General features: G+C 43.3%; 2 protein-coding genes across 5 annotated transcripts in view; both read left to right on the top strand.

Moving 5' to 3' along the window:
• The first annotated feature begins 442 nt into the window (after positions 1–442).
• Positions 443–4,904, top strand: decr2 (2,4-dienoyl CoA reductase 2, peroxisomal). Of its 3 annotated transcripts, none has more exons than XM_076760221.1 (10): positions 443–647; positions 1,267–1,368; positions 1,534–1,602; positions 1,969–2,020; positions 2,125–2,260; positions 2,722–2,846; positions 3,121–3,214; positions 3,295–3,399; positions 4,128–4,380; positions 4,528–4,904. In XM_076760221.1, exons 2-9 carry the CDS (start codon positions 1,268–1,270, stop codon positions 4,346–4,348), a joined length of 903 nt encoding a protein of 300 aa, XP_076616336.1. In that variant the 5' UTR covers positions 443–647; position 1,267; the 3' UTR covers positions 4,349–4,380; positions 4,528–4,904. The 3 variants fall into 3 exon arrangements, with proteins under 3 accessions (XP_076616336.1, XP_076616334.1, XP_076616335.1); XM_076760219.1 differs by having other exon boundaries at positions 449–647; positions 4,128–4,316; positions 4,528–4,801; XM_076760220.1 differs by lacking the exon at positions 443–647 and adding an exon at positions 758–794 and having other exon boundaries at positions 4,128–4,316; positions 4,528–4,686.
• Positions 4,905–5,670: 766 nt separating this feature from the next.
• rab11fip3 (RAB11 family interacting protein 3 (class II)) overlaps positions 5,671–22,595 on the top strand; it is a 29,354-nt gene continuing 12,429 nt past the window's right edge. The window contains exons 1-4 of one of the 2 annotated variants that reach the window (XM_076759297.1): positions 5,671–8,575; positions 14,810–14,903; positions 18,629–18,705; positions 22,119–22,291. In XM_076759297.1, coding sequence (XP_076615412.1) covers positions 6,950–8,575; positions 14,810–14,903; positions 18,629–18,705; positions 22,119–22,291 — 1,970 coding nt within the window. In that variant the 5' untranslated portion in view covers positions 5,671–6,949. The remainder of the gene's footprint in view (positions 8,576–14,809; positions 14,904–18,628; positions 18,706–22,118; positions 22,292–22,595) is intronic. The other variant, XM_076759298.1, reaches the window with a different exon arrangement.

Raw genomic sequence — 22,595 nt, 5'->3', positions numbered from 1 at the left:
ATCCATTGCATGGGGCTTTTTCCAACAGCAAACCCCAAAGTACGGATCGATAAGGGCCCCTCTCTGCACTAATGCACACTGATCGGCATCGGCCTTGCAACTGTAAACCCTGGATCGTTTATTTCAGTGTTGGTTTACCAGAGGAGGTCCTCCCTGGAGCCATCCTAGAAGATGATGGTTATTGTAGACGAGCAACAGAATCACTGGCTTTTCTCTCGCTCAACAGACCGTACAATCCCTGGAGCACGATGCTGTCTCTGTCTGGCATGAATCAAACCAGTCCTGACCTCTAAAGTCTAGTGCTCACAGCACTTTCTGCATTTGAACTCTTCTTTAGTTGTGTCCCCTTCCTGTTATTCCGTTTTCACTTTTAAACAAACGAGATTGGGTTCGGTACAATGCGATATTTGTGCTCTTGAACGCACCCCGGCTGGACTTCATTGCCCATAATACATCGCTTAAGGACGGCGAAAAAGTAAGCGTCCAAGGTGCAAATAGTTTGCGCTGAGAAAAACTGTTAGTGACTGAGGAATTAATGTAACCAGGCCTCGTCAGACTGAGATAAGAGCTTCGTGTGCGGCTCGTGTTTCGCCTCAGACGACTTGGACTCTTCTTCTTTCAGTTTGTTTGTTTGTTTGTCTCAACAGGTAACAGAAGCTAACCGAACCTCAGCGCTCAGTCCTGACAGCAGGCTGCCTTAGAATGCGTTTACGGGCGTAGACAAAATAATAGAAACAGCCCACAGTAGCCAGCGGTGCGGTGGACCTCTGTGTTGAGGCCCATGCTGCGTGTCAGTGAGTCTTTAAAGTCTTGAGCTGTTGTGTTACGAGCCAGGTATCTGAATTAAATCTCAGTAAGTTTGAGGGAGGCCTTCACTGTCGGTACTTCAGTTATCCTCTGTTCGGTTTCTGTCTGAATGCTTGTTACACTTTACCCTTTGCCTTACATTTAAAGGCGTTTGAGGTGATCTGTTAGTGCTGCTCTGGACTCTTGCTGCCACTACAGCTGATTTACTTCCAGTTCTGTAATGTGACAGAAATGGCACCATGTGCACGAGAAGTGAATCTAAAAGAGTAAAAATGGGAATAAGTAGACTGATAAAAGTGGGCATTATGAGCTTCACCAAACGGCTGCAGGGGCCTGTTGAACTGTAAGGTGTTTCTGTTCTTTTGTGCAACTCCTGCATCTGCAGACCAGTCATTTATTGCACTGCGATCATGGTAATGCCAGTGTGATTGCATCTATTTAACATGCATTATTTATCAGCATGGCAGAGCCAGAGAGGAAAGGAGAGCTGCTGCCCGAAGATGTTGGCACAGATGACTGCCTGACTTCATACACACATGTCTACAGCCCAGATTTACTTAAGTAAGCATGCAAGCATGTGCTTTTAAATGTATTTCCCATTTCCTGGTGTGATCTTGTTGCTTTACTTTATTCAAACAAGTGTCTGAAAATAAATTGTTATTGACATGATTGTCATTGTAACAACTACATGATCTGACCTTAGAGGGTTTGTGCTTTATTTTTCAGAGATCAGGTTGCTTTCATCACAGGCGGTGGATCTGGAATTGGACTCAGAATAGCTGAAATATTCATGAGGTGAGAGGATTATCCGCTTGGTTCTCCATAATGTGCCCAGATCTTGCAGAATTATCAACGCACAGTCAAATTTCACTCCTCTTACATTCACAGACATTATTGGTGCTCGTGTGTGGTATAAGAATCAACCTTTAACATGTAGAAGCAACTCTAAAACCGTAAAATGTGTGAGTGAGATAACATGTGGGTGTACTTTAAACCCTCTGGTTGTGTTATCTCAGTGTCAGACTTTCAGAATTTTGCTTGTGTGCCAAAGTTGAAATAATTCAGTAATTTTCATGTCCTCATCAGCACAGTACAGCATGTGCTTTTTGAGTGTTGACTCTTTGTTTTTCCACTTTCTTGTATTTCTTTCTTTTCCCTCAGACATGGCTGTGACACAGTTATTGCCAGCAGGAACTTGGACAAGCTCAAAGAGGTGATTCCTCTTACATCATTTCCACAATCCTGAATTCTGTATTTTTCACCATAGCTAAATGTTAATACGCTGGCCTCTTGCAACGTGATTGTGTGTCTCCTTAGGCCGCTAAAAAGCTGTCAGCTGTGTCCGGACGCCGCTGTCTCCCTTTGCGTATAGATGTGAGGCAGCCTGAGAGCATCGTGGCTGCTGTGGATGAGACGCTCAGAGAGTTGGGCCGCATAGACATCCTCATTAACAGTATGTGACCTCGCCTAAAAATGTTTTTGAGCCGATGATTGCTGAGGCTGTGGAGGGAGCACACGGTCTACATCATTACACAATGCATCCTGCCTACATAGGTGCAAACACAAATGAAGTTGTCTGGAGGGTGAATAGGTGCAAATGTTCTTTCACAGAGGTCAAGTGTGAAAGGTTTTGGTTTAATCATTAACTTCTCTGATGCTGCATCTGTCTTTATCTCCTGTCTTTGAGTCACTTCTACAAACTGTTATGTCACTGTAAGGTTATTACTGTGGTTGTCTAATTAAAGGCAGATCATCCATTCAAGATGATCTCTATTTTCATTCATGTATTTTTAGCTTTAATTAAGCAAAATGTGAAAACTTAATGGAATATTCAACTTCTTTTGCCAGTCTCGCGTCAGATTTTTGTTCAGTCTCGTGGTTCTGGTTTTAGTTCTGAATCTGTTTTTCTGACAGATGCTGCTGGAAATTTCCTCTGCCCAGCGGCCTCACTCTCCTTCAATGCCTTCAAGACCGTGATGGAGATCGATACTATGGGTACATTCAACGCCAGCAAGGTGGTTTATGAAAAGTGGTTCCAGGTACATTTTCTGTCTTCCATAGCATAGAAATGATAATCATACTGTATCTGCAAGAACTTATGGGGTCATAGATGAATAACTTAACATTTAAGATCATTAAGATTCACTCTATGCAACTCATGCTAGTCACCAGAAGAGGGCAGTAAAGATCACAGATCACTGAATGATTTCTCATCCAGAAATGTGATTTTAACTGCCGCCTCTGCACGCTCCAGCTGATTTGATTATTTACTCATTGCATTGATTTTAAGTATCCCGTCATTTTTGTGTGCAGAATCATGGCGGCAACATCGTCAATATCTCTGCTACACTCGGATACAGGGGACATGCTTTCCAGGTGCACGCTGGCTCTGCTAAGGCTGCAAATGGTAAGAGCTTTTTTTTTGCTTTTACGACATGATATCAAAATGAGAATCTAATGACTCAGCGTTTCCTCTCCTGTGCCCAGACGCTATGACAAGGCACCTGGCTGTGGAGTGGGGGCCCAGTGGAGTGAGAGTCAATACTGTGGCTCCAGGCCCTATCTCTGGCACAGAGGGCTTCCGCAGACTGGGTAAAGATTTAACACGACACTGACAATGCGGCCGATTCATCGGTTAAACATTTAACAAGTAATCCTGTTTAAGAAGCAATGGTTTGATCTGTTATATTGCACAACAATTTAATACACCTTAGAAACAGAGAGGAGTTTGTCCACAAACATTCTATGTGGAAAGCTCAACTAATTAACTAAAGTAACCTCAAATAACTCAGCTAAAAATTGGAATGATGTACATTTTTAAAATAAATTTACCATTACCAGCAGAGTGTGTGAAAGCTAGTTGGCAAGCAAGCCAAGAAGAGAAAAGGAAGGCTAATGAATAAACAGTTTAAATAGTTAGCAAGAAGTAGTGAATGAGAAATTGAAATAGTTTGCTGAAAGGTGGGAATAAGCAATTGAAACAGCTAAAAGTGTTGAATGAACAGTTGAAATGTGAGCTAGAAGTAACAAATAAGTAACAAACAGAAGTAACAAACTTGACCAAAGCAACCTAAACATTGATTATCCGTTTTTGAAAATACAATCGTAACAATAACTACTATGATATAAATAATAGTGTTAAATAACATACAGTTAAAATAGATTTGTGAGGACATCAGAAGGCGATGGTGTCAGTGAAGTGGTATCTGACGTAGCTTTGGGGGTATGTCAGACAAAAAATGTGGGGAAGCTTGGATACAGTATAACAGTGTAAGTAAGAGCATCTGAGCATGGATTTTTTCTTTTTTTTAATCCTTCAGGTGGTCCCACAGGGGAGGCTGCTGGTGTCTTCCAGTCCATTCCTTTGCAGCGAGCAGGCAACAAGACAGAGCTGGCCCACTGCGCTCTTTTCCTGGCCAGCCGGGCCTCCTCCTACGTGACTGGAGCCATCCTGGTGGCGGACGGTGGTTCGTGGCTGACCTCAGCCAACGACGTCTCCATGCTGTTGGGTATAGCCTCCTCTAAATCCGCTAAACTCTGAACAGGGGCTTTCCTGTCCTCCTCCTGACCCAGGTGTGTAGGAGGAGGTGCTGCCTGAGGGCCGCACAGTGTGTGTGCTGTGCGTTGTGTTATCTCAGTATGAAACTGAATAGATTATTTTAATATCAAAAATACACAATAACCCATACTAATCTATTTGCCTTTCTTATTTTTTTCCAGGTTATTGGTCATCTGAAAAGAAAAGAGATAAATAAATGCTGAAAACAAAAGTGGAATACACTGAGGAGTGTATCACTAAATGGCTGGAGCAGCTGAACCCTGACATACTACACTCAATAATGACTCAATTAGATAACAGTTAATGTTGAACCCATTACAGTGATGTGTATTGTCATCATGCATTTCATGTACAGTCATTTTTATCACACGCGATTTAATGTGATTTGTCAGATCTTCATTTACTGGTTAAAAAAAAAACCGTGTAATTACTTTGACTCCTGTTTGCTGTTGTGAGTCATTTGTTTTTTGTCCAAACAGGTGTCTCCTTCTTCCCTCAAGGGCAAACCCTTCCCATCTGAGGGGTCAAAGGTTGATGGAAGAAAAAAAAAAAAAAAAGCAAAATAAAACATATTACTGTTACCAAAAATGTTGGATTTTTCAGACTTTTCTCCATTTTTTGGGGTGTTTTTATTGTGAAATACTGAATGTTTTGCATTCTTCATCCCTCTTAAAATCTTCTAAATGAAACTAATCGAGGAGAAAAGGTCGCATCTTGGTTTAACTGCTCACAACTCCTGAACGTTACGTCCAGGTCACAGGCAACAAAAGTTGGCGTCCACCGGATTAGATGATCAAAATGACCTTAACTGTTCAACCTTAAGAAAATGAGTACCACTGTCAGTCAGATGGGGGCGCCAAAACATTAGAATTGCGACCATTTAACAATATTTTCTCAAAAAGTGAGTGAGTTTTCTAACTATTCCATAGTGTTTTATGTCTTGTTTCATATCAGTGGCTGGGTAATTAAATATTAGATTAACAGTCCTTTAATTGGTGAAGCTGGTGGTTTCACAGTTAAACATCTACCCTGCTGAAGTGTCATTGAGCAAGACACCCCAGTCTGTCAGGTGAAGGGCTCCTCCAGCTGACCCTGAACTTTGACCTCTGCGTGAAGGGCCGCTCACTTAAACTACTGTTGTTCTACAACATATGAGCGCAAGGAGAGTGTTTTGAATAATAGCAGTGGGTTTTGTGCCCAAACAAATCATCAGGTTCCAGCTGATAGCAGCCATAAAGCCAGTGATACTGCGGGGTATTTTGTACGCTTGCGTGAAACGTCAGTGGTGTGTATGCGGCTGGAGGAGGAGGAGGAGGAGGCGGAGGATGGGACACTGCTGATGCTGATGCGAGAGCGTTCGGTGTCTGTGATCAACATCGGCGGACTGACTGCCAAACGTTGGAGCTTTTCGGCCTTATTTCTCGGCCTCGTCGTTTCATCGTGGCCTCCGATGAAGGGACGCTGTGGCGGCTGGGTTTTTTCTGGACGTGAAAAATAGAAAAATTCAAGGGGGAAAAGATCGGTTTCGTCTCGTCACTCGTCTGGCCTGTCTTCTTACTGACACAGGTGGATCGCTGCTGGGAAACGGCATCGAAATGAGGACATAATCTTGGACTATCACAGAGACGACAGTGTCCACACTTTCCTCTTAAACCGTTGACTGCGGAAGCCACCTTTTGGTTTGGTTTAATTGGGAAAAGCTGGGCTGTTTGGCGTGTTCGCTAGCTAATAGGCTAATTTTGCTAGCTAGCCAGTTAGCAGCTTCTCCGGCCAATGGCACGAGAGAAGTGGGATGCTCGAAGGAGGAGTTAACGTTAGTCGCTAGCATAAATTCACTGGAGGCTTTCACTGTCCGTGTTTTAATTAGTTAACCGCCTTAAAATGAGAGTTTTGGAGTAGAGCTCGGTGTTAATTTAGGTTTGAGTGACATTAGTGGCATCGTTTCTTCGCTGCACTGGCGGCTCTTCGGCAAATTGCCTTGCGATGGAGGTTAGATAATCGGCTAAGGAAGCTAATGTTGACAAACAGTGGGGACTTAACGCGTTAACACGGTATTTACCGGTCATTCCTGGATCTTTGTGGCGGTGATTTGTTAGCGTTCAAGCCGACGTGAAGCATGTCGTCGTCGGATGTGCTGAGGCTGAAACATTTGGCAACAACCAGGAGGGGACCTGCCATGACAGTAAGAGACGAAGTGAGGCAAAACACGTTTACAGCAGTTCGATATTCGGTGTGGTGAAGGAATTAATATGAATCTTGAGTTAAGGTAACGTCGTTATTGAAACGTGGATGGCAACCAATGAGGTTAAAACAGCTAATACAGTGTGAATCTAAATCTACCTATATTCTTAAATCGAGTCTACTTTATAGGACCATTTATAAAATCCACATATCCGCCACAGTGTTCTAGATGTCACAGGCAGATGAGGCTTGTGATTCCTCGCGTTGAAGACTTCACTGGAGATGTATAGTGCCGTTTAAAAACATGCCTTTGAAAGTGAAGAACTGGATCTTTACGACAGCAGTGAGATAAGCCGTCAGCACCAGCTCTCGCAAGTTTTCAAAGTGGAACAGCCAATATAAATGGAAGCGACAGTCCTGTCTGGCCCTTTGGGGCACACACAGTGGGAGTCAGAACAGCCTTTTCCTCTTGGATTTCACACACTCGACTCAGACGATGGAGGTGTGATCTGTCCAAACACGACTGGCCAGACAGGTTTGGATTTCAGAAACGGTGACCAGGGTCGAACAGAGTGCAGTGTGGAAGGGCAGCTTTCCCAGGACAAGCCAGTAGAGTTGGACGACCTCATAAATATCTCTGATTTTTCTTGTGGAGATTTGCAGTTGGAGGGGGATCAGCCCAGCGTTTCCCCAGCCTCCCTCCACAGTCCTCACATAGAGGACTTCACAGAAAAAGCTGACGCACCTGATGAAGTAAGTGACTGTGCATTATCGTGGTTATTTTCTCCCAAACTTGCAGATGTGGTTGGGAAGAACTCAGCCTGTGAGGAAGTGAGTCTGACGCAGGAGGAAACTCGCGAGAGCTCGAAAACCCCCAGCAGTCAGGCTGAGCTAATAAGCCTCAGTGTACCGGCCTCTCCTTCAAAGATTTCCTCCAAGACCAACTCGGGGGATCAATTTTTGTTGGTGGATATCCTCTCAAATGAAAACTTGTGTCTCCCCCCACAGTCCTCAGGTGAGTTGAACCCACAGGGTGTCAGTGATGAGCTGGTAGACCTATCACAAGAGGAGCAGGCAGGTCTCCCTCCCTCACAGAGCCGGGAGACTGAAACTGGAGACAAAGGTTTATTCCCTGATCAAGTGACTGATCTGCCTGTAACCTGTAGCACTACCCTGCAAGGTTTACCAGAGAACTGCTTCCCGCATAACCACATCAGCACGCCACTGGAGTGTTTTGAAGGATCTGTGCCTTTGTTGGATTTAGAGGTCCCAGACTGTGACAGCAGTCTGAGCCTGTGCCCTGCCAGTCCTCCCTCTGTTATCTGCACAGGTGCACCATTAGATTTATCAGCAGAGGAGTCGGAGGTGGAACATGCAGCAGCCGCTGTAATTACAAATCTGACTTCTGAGCAACAAGGTGAGAATGAGTCATTTGCTCTGGGTTTGTCAGCGGAACCTTCACCACTGACGGTGCCTCTGGCGGAAGATGCCTTCACCCAGGGTGACTTCACCAGTGAGATTTACTCTGTGGAAAATGAGTCTAAGGATTTGATGGAAGACGAGATTAGTTCTGAGGCGAAAACTCAGGAGAATGAGGCAATGGCTTTGGATCTGTGCGTGGCTGCTGGTGAGGTCCATGACGAGGAAACTTGGGACTTGAAACCACAGGAGGATGTACAGAATGGAGGCGCTGCCGATCCGACGGCTGAGCAGAGGGAAGACGAGAGGTTGACGGACACTAACCAGCTCAATGGATCAGACTGTCACGAAGTGGCTTCTTTTGATTTTTCAGTTCAGGACCTGCACACTCCTCCTGAGGCTGGATGGACTAGTGAGCAAACCGTGGAGACAATTTCCCTCTCTAAGATGGTGGTAGATGACTCACTGCCATTGGTCTCCACTGTGAATACGAGGGAGGAAGATGCCTCCCCGCTTAAAGCTGTGTTCGATGCTTTAGACCAAGATGGGGATGGCTTCGTTCGTATCGAGGAGTTTATGGAGTTTGCTGCTGCCTATGGGGCCGATCAGGTGAGATGCCTTATATTTGTGTTTACTTCCTTTTCTTGAGCTTGCGGCTGCTGGGCAACGCATGCTGAGTGAAGCTCTGTGTAAAACCATATAAAGCTCCATATACGTAAATGATTTATTATTGATTTTCTGCTGAACCTCGAAAAGCTTCCTGCAAAAAGCATGCTTAATTCAATGATGTGCAATCCATCTGGCTGATGTCACTTTGCTATCGATATTTCAAGTGGTTCAGGATCAGGATCTCTCAAACTCATTGTTAGAAGTGCATAAATAAGCCAAATCTAGTAATTGTGACTGATTAGTCTCATTATAAAACACAGTCCTGAATATGAGTTCAAATGTTTGAATGCACTGCTTCAGGTTTATGTTGCCCTGACGTATAATGAATGAAGCAGAGGTAACATGACCCCTGCTTGGGTGCTGGTGTTTCCTACAAAGCAGCTCTCAACATTCAGTGTAATGGATTTGGCTAATACCACAACATATTATTAAAACCATGCCTGGATTAGTTTGTGCCTATATTTGGGGAGTGTTCAGGGGCCGGGATTTGGGTTATCATCCAGATAACTCTGTCAAGCATATTGGCTGTAATGAATTCTGTCAGGCCTGGCACTTCTCCATATGTCAGATGACAAACACCCATCTTTCCATTTGCATATCCTGTGGTTTGGGAATAATCTCTTGTGAAATGGCTGATGTGTCTCACTCCACCCATGACCCTCACCCATTTGTTGCACCAAGCCTTTCCACATTTTGTGAGATATTTTCTCTGTAAGTCAAAAGACAAGGAACAGTTCCTAAAAACGAATTAACATAATGAATTCAATTGATTAAGTGAATCAGCATTTCTTTGTATGAGCAGTAAAAGGGAAGAGAGCCTGTTTGCTTTCATAGCTTTTTCCTCATGTGAAGTTACTGACTAAACTCTGTATCACAGATCATTTCAGCGTGGCAGGTTTAGTTGTCAGTCTCGTCTTCAACCGAAAATTCAATTCAGAGTTGACACAGGCTCCAGAATAAAAATGACATCAGCGTCTTTTCCTGTCAAACGTGCTCGTCTGTCTAAATGTTTACAAGAGTCGGGCTGAGCTTCAGCAAGTGATCACACCATTTGCAAATAACAGTGAAATGATGCAAATGATGATGTAACCTAACAGGTAACAGAAACATAAGCATAACTGTCAAGTGTGCCCCCAGTGAACTTATATTAGATATCTTTTTTAACTCCTTCATTCCTGTTTATTTCGTCATAGACCGATTGTGTCCATTACATTATTTATAATCTATTTTCTAAATGTGTCCCTTCTTCATATCAGACTGATTCAGGCAGCATAATTAAGTTAGAATATATTAACCGTCTTAATTTAAACTCATTTTGATGATCTCTGAACATTCCTTTGGGTGAGGACGGGTACTTGCTGCACAGAGCGTGATGCTGGCTCGCTAATGCTTTTTAATCCCCTCTCTCCCAGTTCAAAGCGCCTCTGTTGCCCCCGATCTGTCCTGTGTCTAGCCGTAGGTATCTGTGGCTCCCCAGGCAGGGAATTGGGAAGGATTAAGAGTAAAATGTATTTTCCTGAGTCAGAGGGACTCCATGGTTTGGGTGCCATCCACCGACTGCCCATGACCTTGTTGTGAGGGACAGAGGAGCAGCACTTTTGTCATGTTAGCCTAATGTAAATCAATTCCACCTGTTGTTTTGCTAGGCAGTTGAGATATTTACATGACACTGGGAATTGATTTTACTTCATAGGTGTGGTCTGCTTCTCTGTTATTCCTCACTGTTTGGTTTCTGGTGGAGTTCTTCTGCTCCACCTCCCAAGTATGTAGATTCCAGCAGTTTCCTTTGAATCTTTGTTTTTTGAAGGTTTTCCTTGGACTGCGAACCAGATTGTGCAGATTGATTACTTCTGCCTCTTTCTTTGTGTTTAGCTATCGGCTATCTGGTTTCCAAGAGCCACAGGAGCTAATTTGTGCCTTAACTCCTCTCGGATTTCTGCCCTTTCGTGATCAGAGAGAGTTGGCATGTTTGCCTTCTGCATTCACAATGAGTAAGCAGGCAGCAGTCAGACATTATCTTCAGAATTTGTGGAATGTTATGTAATGCATGTAACCTTTTGGCAGATGTGACTTTAATTAGCTGAACTCAAGGATAAGTCTGGTCTGATCTAACAAGGCCTGCAAGCATGCTGCCAGAGGTCTGAGGGCTGATTGTGTCTTTGCTGAGGTAGCATATGGTTAACTCTTCTCATATCAGTTTGGAATAGATGTGTGCTTTTCATATTTGCCCTGATATGTCCTCGTATTGCAGACATCTGGAGATAAAAGTGGTTTGAATAACCTCTGTGCCTGAGCGGCTCAGATTAGTGAAATGTTACTGTGGAGGTAACACAAATATTTTAGCTGTGGGGTTGAAAAAACCACAGGGCCATTAGGTCATACTAATTCAGAAGGACGTCCATAAAGTACACTTAAGTACAAATGAAAAGTTTAAATTGTGGAAGTGGGGTGAAGGGCTGCACTTTTAGCAGGAATTTTGGGTATGATAAGCAGTATTTGGTTTAGTTGTTATTTTTTATTGTATCTACAAACTTATTCTTTGTTTTCTGCCCAGCCTGTCAACAACAGGCACTCTTCAGTAAGATTTTGGATTTGTGTTGTCAAAGTTAAGTTGAGGGCTAGCAGCAGGTCGTGCATGTGTATTATCCCGTACCACTTTGCAAATATCCCAGCAACCTGTCAAGAGACTGCAGGAAGGTATTCATGAGGTATTTGCATGCATGTTCGGCTGCTGCTTGTATGCTAAGCATGCAAATATTTTCCCCAGAATTATTCCAGGATGTGATAGTGACCGTGTGCATGCACACACATACTGCTTTGTGTGGGGTTTGAATTCAAGCATCCTAATGTGGAATCTGAAAGCAGATGACAAAATCAGGTTTATTGTAAGTCACCGTTCCAACCTATGCTCACCCATTTGAGTTAAATTGTTGTGCTCTCAATAAAGACCCACTATTTGCTCTTTCATTAATTTAGAAGCGCTGCCTCTACCACTTTTCTGAGTGAGACCTTTTTGAGATAGGCTTATTGTTATGCTGATTTGCAACATTTAGATGTCAGGTCAGTGTCATGAAACCATCTGATTTACAGTAGTTTATTGATATGTGTTAGTGTAATGAGTGCAGGTACGGCTACTGTCCTGCAGGCATGTGACAAATCTGGGAATTCAGTTCAAAAAAATCTTTCTAACTACCAGTCACTGGTTTCACTTGCTGGTTTTGACCCCGATTCTGCACAAAAGCCACACTGAGCTGCATTGTGGTCGTGTCTCTCGTCAGTCGACACTCCCGACCCTACTTTAGCCAGCCTCCCTCCCCTCACCCGCTGCTTTTATGTGCTGCCCCTCTAATCCACAATGGAATGTCCCGTGCCCCAAAACGTCCCCTCTCTTGAGTTCACTTTTGTGCGCGCACGTTAATGTTTTATATCCAAAGATCATTCTGCCTTTTTTCATCATCTTTTGCCAACCCACTAGGCTTATGATCATGGTTATCAGTGTTGTGTAGGAACTATTGTGAAATCCCCTCCAGGAAAGACTCTCACCAAAGGGTATTCTTCTCCATGGGGTTATGCACAACAGCGGTTTGTGTGGAGGCGGTCAGGCGTGCCCCGGCACTGATTAGACACAAATAGAGGAAACAGAAAAACCACAGTGCCTTCAGCTAGAGCTGACAGCACTGCCTTTGAGTTCAGTTGTTATCTGCCCTGTCTCTTAGGGCGGTGCTTGTGAGGTGTAACGATGCAAATTATTGCATGATGCAGATAGTTTTAATGATTAAATTGCAGGAAAATAGTAAAAAATGAGCAACAAAAGACTAAGATGCACATAAAAACAAGTATTTAAATAAATACTTAAGTATTTTAGCTTGTCTAAACTTTATGCCAGTAAATGGTAATTGTAATGTAATGCAATGTAAACTGTAATTGTATTGACATGCTATGTCATAAGAGCCATGAAAGAACACAATAGAGGCTGCCAGCAGGTCAAATATAGAGCACACAGACTACACTGTAAATATGTACACAAGAATGAATGCATGAATTCATCCATAAGAGAACACAGTGCTTCCACCAACAATCAATGAAGTGAATTAATAAAGTTTAAATGGGCACAGTTTGCCTGTCAAGCAGCTGTAGAAAGACATTTCTTGGGCCAAAATACAAGAGAACTGAAGCCACAGTCACCTCTTAGTTTTTAGGTTAGACCTAGGAATAGCCAACAGGCTCTGTTCATAAGACCTGAGGGGCCTGGCACTGCTGTACGGGCTTAACAACTCTGATGTAGGCCATGGATAGCTTCCACAGTATAGTGGGTTTAAATTGCTTTGGTTGCTTTGGCTGTCCCAGTGGTTCACCCGATCTGTTCAGTGATGGTCATTATAGTATTCTGCCCCAGCGTGTCAGTGCAGAGGCAACATCTAGCACAAATTTGCTGCTTCTTGTAGCAGTTATGTACAAATATAATCAAGACCACAAACAGTTAATTTTCCAGTCACACATCAGTTTTCTCACCTCACCCAGCAGAGGTGTTTCTTAACAGCTGCATGGAACATGTGAACTGTGATGCTCCATTGCGAAGAAGAAAAAGTGAAAGCTGTATTCAAATGCCGACCACAGACCATGAACTTACTTTCACAGGTTCAGCCCCTAAAACGAACCCTGTTTCCTCACCAACAGCCTGCAGTATATAGCAAATCGACTATATGGAAAGGTTTAGCGTAGCAGAGATGGAAGTAGGATGGGCCTTTATTCCACATGCTAAACTTAACTTCACAGTGTTAACCACCATTCAGTGAGATCAGCCACTCCCCTGCACTCACTAAGTACAGCTGGGTTTAATTCACCAAACCCAGATCATAAGCCACAAGGGTTGTCGGAGTCAGTTTATTAGGAGTTTCAGCCTTTTCAGCCTCCTGAGTCAGAGCTCAGCATCGCTAAGCAGATCAACTTGTTTTCATGTGTAACCGATATAAAAAGTACATAAGAGAGAAGCCACACACACAGAAAGTCTGGGTAAAATGACCATGTTCGTGTTGCGCGCTCGCTTTCTCAAGGAATAAGCCGACCAAAACCACGGAAACCTCACCCGACATACTCTCAGGCTCCCTCCCAGCTAATTTTGTCAGTGATACAGGCCTGAAATTACACTGTAATAATGGGTTTGTGCAATTATGTGATGGACGACGTTTGACTCGGCCTATTATTTATGTAAATGGTTTTTGATTGCTTGGCGCCACCAATAATTCTGCAGATACAGACTTATATCTAATTCCCAGGCCACTGGGAGCCAGATAACAAGACAGTAAACATTAATCGGGGAAAGTGTGCCAAGGAGTTTGTACAGGTGAAGGCTCACCGAGTACACATGAGATTAGATTTAATTTCACATATGCCAGGAGTCAGTTTTCGATCTCAAAAAGTTGTTTATCCAAGGCGCTTTGTTGTTTTTTGTGCTCCGAGCTCCTGTAGTCACTGAAGCACACGTTCTCCTGTTGCCAGGCTACTGACTGTAGGAATATACTGTATGTAGGCACACTTACATAACCCGTTTAACAGCTGAGTACAGCAATGTTCCTCTGCACAAAGGGCTACATTGCTGCATATGCATGCCTTTAGAATAAGCATACTTTTTCTTCAGATTTCTGTCAATGTAAGGTTAATGGAACATGTAATGTGAGAAAGACTCTACAACCCATCCTTTATTAATTGATATGAAGCAACATTTTTCTTAGCTCCTCTTTCCGCTTTTCTTTTCTCGTCACATGCAGAGAGAGTAACGACTGTACCCTTTGCACACATTAAAATCCTTGTAAACTCACTATTGCGCTGTCTGCAAAAACTGATGTTCCTCTGGAGGTCAGAAGTGGAGTTCACACAGTTCTGCAGTAAAACTGTCCTGTTGGTGAAATGACCTTAAGAACGAGCTCGTCGTAATTTTATGTAGGTTATGTTCAGATCAAGCACTGGCTCGTCTCTCTGCATATGCTTTTCCACTGAAGCCAGTGTGCAGTCATCGCAGTCGAGTCATTTACCCCCCTGTGTAGAAAACTTCCCCTTACATCATTTATGACATCACCCTGAAGCATCGAGGCAGAACAAATGATAGTTATGGGAGAGAGATTGTCTTATGTTGCCATTAAATGAGTTTTGAATGTTGTTACTTTTATCTTTTAGGTGAAAGATCTGACCAAGTTTTTGGATCCCAGTGGCCTGGGAGTTATCAGCTTTGAAGACTTCCACCGTGGAATCTCTGCTATTAGCAATGGAGGTGAGTCATCAGGTGTGTGTGTGTGTGTGTGTGTGTGTGTGTGTCCACAGTGCTTCTAATCTTATATTCAAACCTGCTCTGTCATGTAGGAAGTGAACCTTGTCTTCAATTGTCTTCCCTTTAAAAATGCAGTATATGAGTGTGAAGCAATTTCCATATATTAATTTCTTTGTATTGCTCATGTGTTAACGGGTTGTAATGTAGTGAATGAAGTGCCTTGTCTCTCTCCTGCTCCCCTACAGCACCAACAGCGTGCACTACACCAGCTAACTTTAGCTTAGTAATGGAGTACGCTAACATTACTGCAAAGTGTGTGAAGTGCTTGCTAATGTGGACAAATTGCTAGCAAGATAATGTAACAAGATATAGTGTCTTGACTGGATAACATCAGCTTCATCCAGACTCCCAGGGCTGATCTTACTGGTAAATTTGCTAGCTTGCTCTTTGCAAATTACTTCATAAGCTAATGTTACAAAGCAACCAATATCAGATCCATGCAGCGTCGCTAAGTGACAGCTAGCTGGCTAACCTTAGTTTGCTTGCTTAACAACATTATTGCTAAGAAAATACAATCCGAGTCGATATGTTAGTTGACTAGCTTAGTAAATTACTTCACCAGCTAACGTGACCGTGATGCTAACTCTCACTTAACAGTCACCAGTGTCATTAATAACAAGGATTTTCTGAAAACCCCTCACAGTAACCTTAAACTCTTACCTAGTGACCCTTTCTGTGGACTCAATTGGCCTGTTGTCTAAAGGCATTCCATATTTAAAAAAATTATGAAATCTACCCACTAAAAAACTTCTGTCAGAAAGATGTCTTTTGTCATGTGAAAAAAATGTTTTTACTGGACATATTAATGTGATGCATGATGAACTCTGTGTTTTATGGGCTGATTTTATTATTTTATCTGCATGTTGTAGTCCATGAATAAGTCTTTTTCCCATTTTTTTTTATTTGATTTTGGCTAACCCACTTAATTCTGCTGTGATTAGAAGAAAAAAAAATGCTTCAGCAGCAAATTCCTGCACCTACATTTAGTCTCCAGCATCTGGCTCCATCTTTCTGCAGTCCCCATAGCGCCCAATATTGTTGTCAACACAGTATGTTCACATCCATGGCTCAGTTGAGGTGAGGGATTTTGAAAGGGAAGGCAGAAGAGTGACCCAAATTCTTTGTAACTGCTTGCAAAATGCTGTTACTCTTCCTTTAACCATTTTGCTGCCCTCCTGTCCCACTTTATATGCTTTTAACAATTTATTGAGCCTGCCTTGGCAGCTGTGTCACCAGGTTTTTCAGGCTTCACCTCAGCACTAAGTCTAATCTAAATCTTGAGTCGACCGTTGTCTGTTGTCGTGACAGTTAGTGAGTTAGTGTAGCCGATGGATTTAGACACACCAAAGTGACATCATCCCAAAGAGTATCAGCTCTGCCGCTGTTCGCAGCACATGCTGATTGTGTTGATATCCCATACAGGTTGTGATGACGTCATCGCAGCCTATTGATTGGTAGTACTCTTTCCCAAGGCTTTCTGGGTTGCACAGCTCTGGTTACTCAGACCATTAATAAGTCATGCACTGGAAAGCATGAGATGCTCGGACACATGGGCTTACTGGCAACGCTTCAGAGCGGGAGTGGCAGGGAGATGGGCTTTGGGCAGAGAGTCCTATTCACCTAAATTATTTACTGGCCTGTCTCTTCGCCCTGTCCTCTCTGTTCTCTGTCCTTGTCACGAGTCCCAAAACTGTGTTGTAAAGTCAGATTGACAAAACCTGCTTGCGTGTGTCTCTCACACGAGAATCCAACTCATAAGATGACATGATTTGGGCAGCTGGACGTGACGTGAGAATGACAGTTGAAATTATTGTTCTCATTTTGAACCTTAAAACTTCCATTTTGAAAGAATCCATTTCTCAAACTCGATTTTGGCCATATCGCCTATCCGTAATTGGCTTAACAGGCAGTCGATGAACATCTATTGTGTTCATCTAAAGTTGTTAGACTAATGCATATATCGTGTAACCATGAGGTCGTGGGTCGGAATCCAGCCAGGGATCAATGTCCCATGTTCCCATTACACTCTGTCCTTTCTTTTCTGCCTCTGTTCAGTGTTTTCTGTGGAAAATGAATCAGATATTTCCTGCTGGAAGCCAGTTTCCCGTTAGTGTGTGAAGATCAGACCTCTACTATAACTTCCCAAGCCACTCACACACTGCTGACAGAATTCCACTATGCTTGTAAAGGTGGAGTCTGTTTTTTTAGCCACTTTACAGCTAAACTATTGATTTTTAGATAGACTAGAATCATGTCATGGTCTCTACCTCAATTGTCACCACCTTTCCTATAAACAGAAGGTAAAAACTGCTCTTCCACTTCCCTAGTTTCACTATAAACTTCATAGCAGGCCTCCTTGTTTAATTTCATTTCTGCACTGCTTATTACTGGCAGGGGTACCTTTTAATAAAGACAGTCCTGCAGGCTATGGAAATGCCTTGTCCCCTGTAGTGGCTGTGGCATGTCTGGAACAACAAAAGTTAGTCTAGAAAGTATCCGTGCCCTCTGATATTTTGACATTATGCCAGTGGACTGCAGGTGTGTTGCTCCAACAGAAGCCAGCTTCTGCTGCACAGCCCCATTCAATTCAGACTCATTTCACTTACTTCCACGTGCACGAGTGATCAAGAGCAACGGGTTACGTAAGGCGAGGGGGCACAAAAACCCCTCGGGTCTACTGGCAGATTTGGAGAACACTGTTTGTGTTCAGTTCCCTCAGCGGGGTGCTATTCACGGCTCTGTTTACTAGATACAGGAGCCGCAGTGGCTGATGGGACTCGGTCGGTCTCAGGTTACATTGCTTGTCTGCAGGTGCTTTCAACGGAGACCTCAGTTGACAAATCTGAATTGGATATGGGCTGCTTGTTGTCCTTTTTTATTGTTTTATTTTTCCCCCATACCCTTATTACATGACATGCAATAGTCTCTGTAATGCGAGTGTAAAAGTTACATAATGTTTACTGTCACATCACACTTAGAGTGCTGACTTAAGTATGTCAAAGTGGGGCGGCTAGGACACGAACGCTTAAATGTGCTGATCGCACACTTGAGCAAACGTGTTGTAGGCAGAAATATCAGCCTTTGAAACAAAGATAGAGTTTTATCTAAAAAGCATGGCAGAATATACTTAATGTCTTTTAAAGCTGTAGATAAAGTTGCCCTTTTTCATACTTAAAGATGAGCTTGTGTTGATTTAAATTAGAAATTAAAAATGGTACAAAATCATTGTAATCTGTTATTAAAAGAGCATATTAAACAGTCAGTGATTAAACAATTAGATGTGGCATGTAATTTTTATATTTCGGGACCCAGCAGGCGCCACAGTTATCAGCAGGATGAAGAAACTTGTCACATCATTGATCTTCTTTATGAGTTTGGCAGACATTTAAATGATAATTGTAATGCTATTAAGCAGAAAGTGGGACACGGATGAAGTCCTATCCAAGATAGCTGTCTTTCTATCATTTTTCAGAACAAATGCTCATGGCTTTTTTCTTAAAACTCTAACCTGCTGCAACACCTTCTTTTTTCATTAAAGGCTGTTTGTTTGCCCGTGGACGTTGGTACTGTACACACTGTTCTTGTGTTTGTAGAGCCTCCTCTGCTGTTTGACTTCACGTGTTTATTCTGCACACATTAAACCTGTCTTCTTCCGCTTTTATCTGCAGGTCCAGAGCCACAACTCTACAGTGTAAGCTACAGTCCAGGGGATGGAGCTGTGGGCTGTCCAGAGGAGTATGACGAGGTGAGGCGCCACACAGGAGGCTTGACCTCTCTCTGGTCCGGTTGTTGTGCCTTCAGTTTCCACTGGTGCACGCGGCAGCGCAGTCTGTGGAGGTCACAGGCTGAACTCCCCGTGCACTCTCCCTCTTCCCACTGTAATTCACCGAGTGGCTTGCAGAGCTATCATTACCACTCTGTGAAAGTTCCACAGACTGAACACCCTGGTTTGGCTGACACAAAATAGCATCTGGCAGGCTCGGCTTAGGAGTATTCTCTGACAAATATTGAATTGGCTGGAATGTGCATTGAGTTTTTACATCTGTGTAGACTTGTGTTTTTACAATTGTGGTTAGCATATCTGGAATTCCGGTCTCCTCTTGGCACAGAGCTTGTATATTTAACCATCACTGGTGCTGGCCTCTGCAAAATTTCAATGTTTCTGCTACTGTGTGCACTTTGGGCAGTGCAGGACTATGACTGTTGTTTTAGTGCCTGTACGCTGCAAAGTATCAGTGCCCTCTCTTGGTGTGGTTTAGAAGTGCAGGCTATGTACCATAGTCAAGAGCGCAAATGGATTCCCTCACTTTAATCCAGTGTTTCTCAATTCCGGTCCTCGGGCCCCCCTGCCCTGCATGTTTTAGATATTTCCTGCTCTAATTCAAGTGAGTGGCTCGTTATCAAGCCACTGCAGAGCTTGATGACGAGCCGATCATTTGAATCAGGTGTGGTGGAGGAGGGAAACATCTAAAACATGCAGGGCAGGGGGGCCCGAGGACCGGAATTGAGAAACACTGCTTTAATCCATTTAATGGCCTTCATGAGTTGATGATTGTGTGATAAAGATAGGCATTCAGCTGAAATACTTTGATAGAAAAACTTCCAAACACTGCATCCCTGTGGGCTTTTGTTAAGACTAGTAAATCTAATAAGAGATGCTATGTTATTATACAGTCTTATTTGATTTAGCGACTGCTCAAAGGCACCAGAACAGAGTGAAGGCCTTGTTAATAGTTGTCATGGCAAATGGAGACCTTTCACATCGTGTAATTGACAGAGTATTAGGATTGGATGCTTTTTTTTTCCTATTTTCATGTTGTCCAATCATGGTTACTCAAGATCGCATATTGCTGTCAGTGTCTTTGTCCAGAAAGCAGCACACTCTGCTTTGCATAGGGTGCAAAATGTAGATAAATATATTTATTTGGTGCTTTTTTTATTGGCCATCAACCCCGTGTACATGTGCGTATTGTCTAAAAAAAGAGACTTGAAGCATAAATAAACACCTCAGGTTGCTGTTAGCCTGGTGACACAGCTGAGACACGAACCAGCCAGTGCAGATTAGAATGACAGATATGCTTGCGTTCGACACGGGGTGAGTGTCAAAGAAACAAAACATCTTGTATTTTGGGATATCGGGGGCTTTGTAATATCCCTAAGGATATTTCACAGCTTATCTGCAAGCTACGTAAAAGTCTGTGTGTCTGTGCTCACAGCTCTCCCGCTAACAATATTGTCTTATCTTTGATATCACAATCCAATTCAGAGTTGTTTATATTATGTTTGGCTCCATGTGATTGTAAATTGATTTAGCTAACTGCAGACTTTTCAATGTAGTTTGCGCCTCACAGCTACAAGATCTTTTATTTAGATATTAAAACCGTATTGGAAATGACCGCTAACAGAAATGGACGTGTTCTTTGCAGGAAAGTCGATATGAATCCGAACTAACAATGTGTAAGGTCCAGTGATTTATAAAGTGCCGTTGCTGTTTACTGGAAACCGTAAGCAGAGTTTTGGGGAAGTTAGTGTGTACGCTTGAAGGAGGCACCACACCTGTGTCCGCGGCCTTGTTTTTCCCTCGGGTTCCTGCCAGAAAAGGGTTCCTCTCTCTCAATGGCTGTGCTGTTCTCGCCCTGTTTGCTTTCAAAACAGGCAAGGTGAGGCTGTTCAGCTGAGGCCTGGCATAAGAGAAAAGCAACGCCCCATCCACCCCGGTTTTTCCTTTAATAAATATTTTCTGCCCTTGCTGACTTTCACATTTCCATCTCACATTTTAGAACCACATAACAAGCGTAATCGTGGCCTCCCCACTTGTCATAACCGGTGTTTTTGTTATTATTCTGCCAAAACAGATTAAGCGCCCACTCTGCCTTTCAGTGTTATACCTTAACAGCATGTTAGTTTTCTATTGGCAAACAGTCAGACAGTTATGGCAGGTTATTAAGATGTATAGCCCTCATTCACAGTACAGTCTGTAACATGTAGAGCATGGCTCAATGATTTATTCTGTCTCTGGTCTGGGAACTGAAGCTCCCAGGAGCTTGGAAAGATTAAACAGTCATTCAGCTGATCATTTGGTGTTTTAAACTCGGGCCTGTTGATTGAGCCTTACAGCTGACTTCTGCTACTCTTTGGACTTTGCCTCTGTCTCCTCCCCTCTGACCACCCAGTGGAGCTGAACGAGGTGTCACAGTGTTTTCCTTTTTGTTTTTCAAACGCACTCTCTCGCTGAGAGTGAAGGTGAGGAAGCATTAGTAGGAGGCTCTCATGGCAGGCCAGCTTTCCTGCCAGTGAGACCCGGCAGAGACAATGGTTCTGGGCATGGTGGATAGCCCTCTGGGCCCTACTTCTCCCGACGCTTCATTTACAATGGTACGTTATGCTTTCTAACATGACTCACCTGTCTTGCCTTCATTTTTGCTTCACGGCTGTGATACCTGATAATGCTTCAGAAGGTTTTTTTCTGGCATGTATCTATGGGTTTTATATTGAGCATTTGGTATTTGTTACTTGGAAAGCCTAAAGCTTGCTCATGTTGTTTGAACTTGTTGCTTAGAGGTGTTGGTGCAGCAGGTTTAGCTTGGAACAGCCATCTGAGTCACAGCAGACTGTCTCTGAAGTCTGTGTATGCTCTATGATTTGTTTGGTTGTTGGTGTAATTGGCGTCGATACCTACTGGCTAGACTTGAACATTCAAAATAGACCGTCTTTGAAATGGCTGTTTTTCTCGCCCTGTTTGAACAACCTGTCGGTGAGCTGTCTGCCTTTGTTTCACATGGTCGCAAATCATCCTTAATTGAAATGCATCTGATGACGTTTTAAAAACATAGAAGATATACATAAAGTAATCACAATGCATAGTCTTATGTATTTTTTTAATGATAGATGCTTACTAAGCACTGCCTATTTGTCTGTGCAGTATTGTTGTAAGTTTTCTAATTGGTCATTAGTGCTTTATTAAATGAGTCAATGTGTACACCTATTTGACCAACAATGATTCCGATTCTGATTCACTCCATTTTGTATATATTAAGTCCCATTCATGTTCGTGCCCTGTTGTTTCCGTGAATGTTCAGGTCAGTATGGATTTGCCCGTTTACTGCTTGATGTTCATTCTATAATGTGTTTATTCTCGCTCTGTTTTTGTTACTGCAGCAAAATGAGGTGACGGACAGCGCGTACCTGGGCTCCGAGAGCACTTACAGTGAATGTGAGACCTTCACAGATGAGGATACGGGGGCCCTGGTACCGCCGGAGATGCATGAGGATGTGGAGACGGACAGCGGCATCGAGGCCACGCTGCACGACCCTGAAGATGGCGGAAACAGGTTGGGATTCATTCCACTTTTGGCAGCATACACAGTCTTTCACAAAGCAAGGATGAGGCACGGTTCAGAGGGTTGTACACCCTCTGCTTCGTGTTTGAAGCTGAGAAGGTTAGTTGTGACCCTGAATGACTTCTGTCACACATCATCAGTTGTAATCCACTTGTCATGAGAACCGGATCAACGTCACAATGCTGTCCGTAATCGCTGCTGGCTACAGAATTTGCCTTGAATGTGTCTCCGATGTCCAGCTAAGGGTTAGCCCTGGAGCTGCCCTGCACTGACCTTTCACACAGATCACGTGGCT

Source organism: Chaetodon auriga, chromosome 20, assembly GCF_051107435.1.
Source record: "Chaetodon auriga isolate fChaAug3 chromosome 20, fChaAug3.hap1, whole genome shotgun sequence".
NCBI classification, from domain to species: domain Eukaryota; kingdom Metazoa; phylum Chordata; class Actinopteri; order Chaetodontiformes; family Chaetodontidae; genus Chaetodon; species Chaetodon auriga.
Note: the sequence above shows the minus strand (reverse complement) of the source record. Positions and strands in the feature narration are given on the sequence as shown.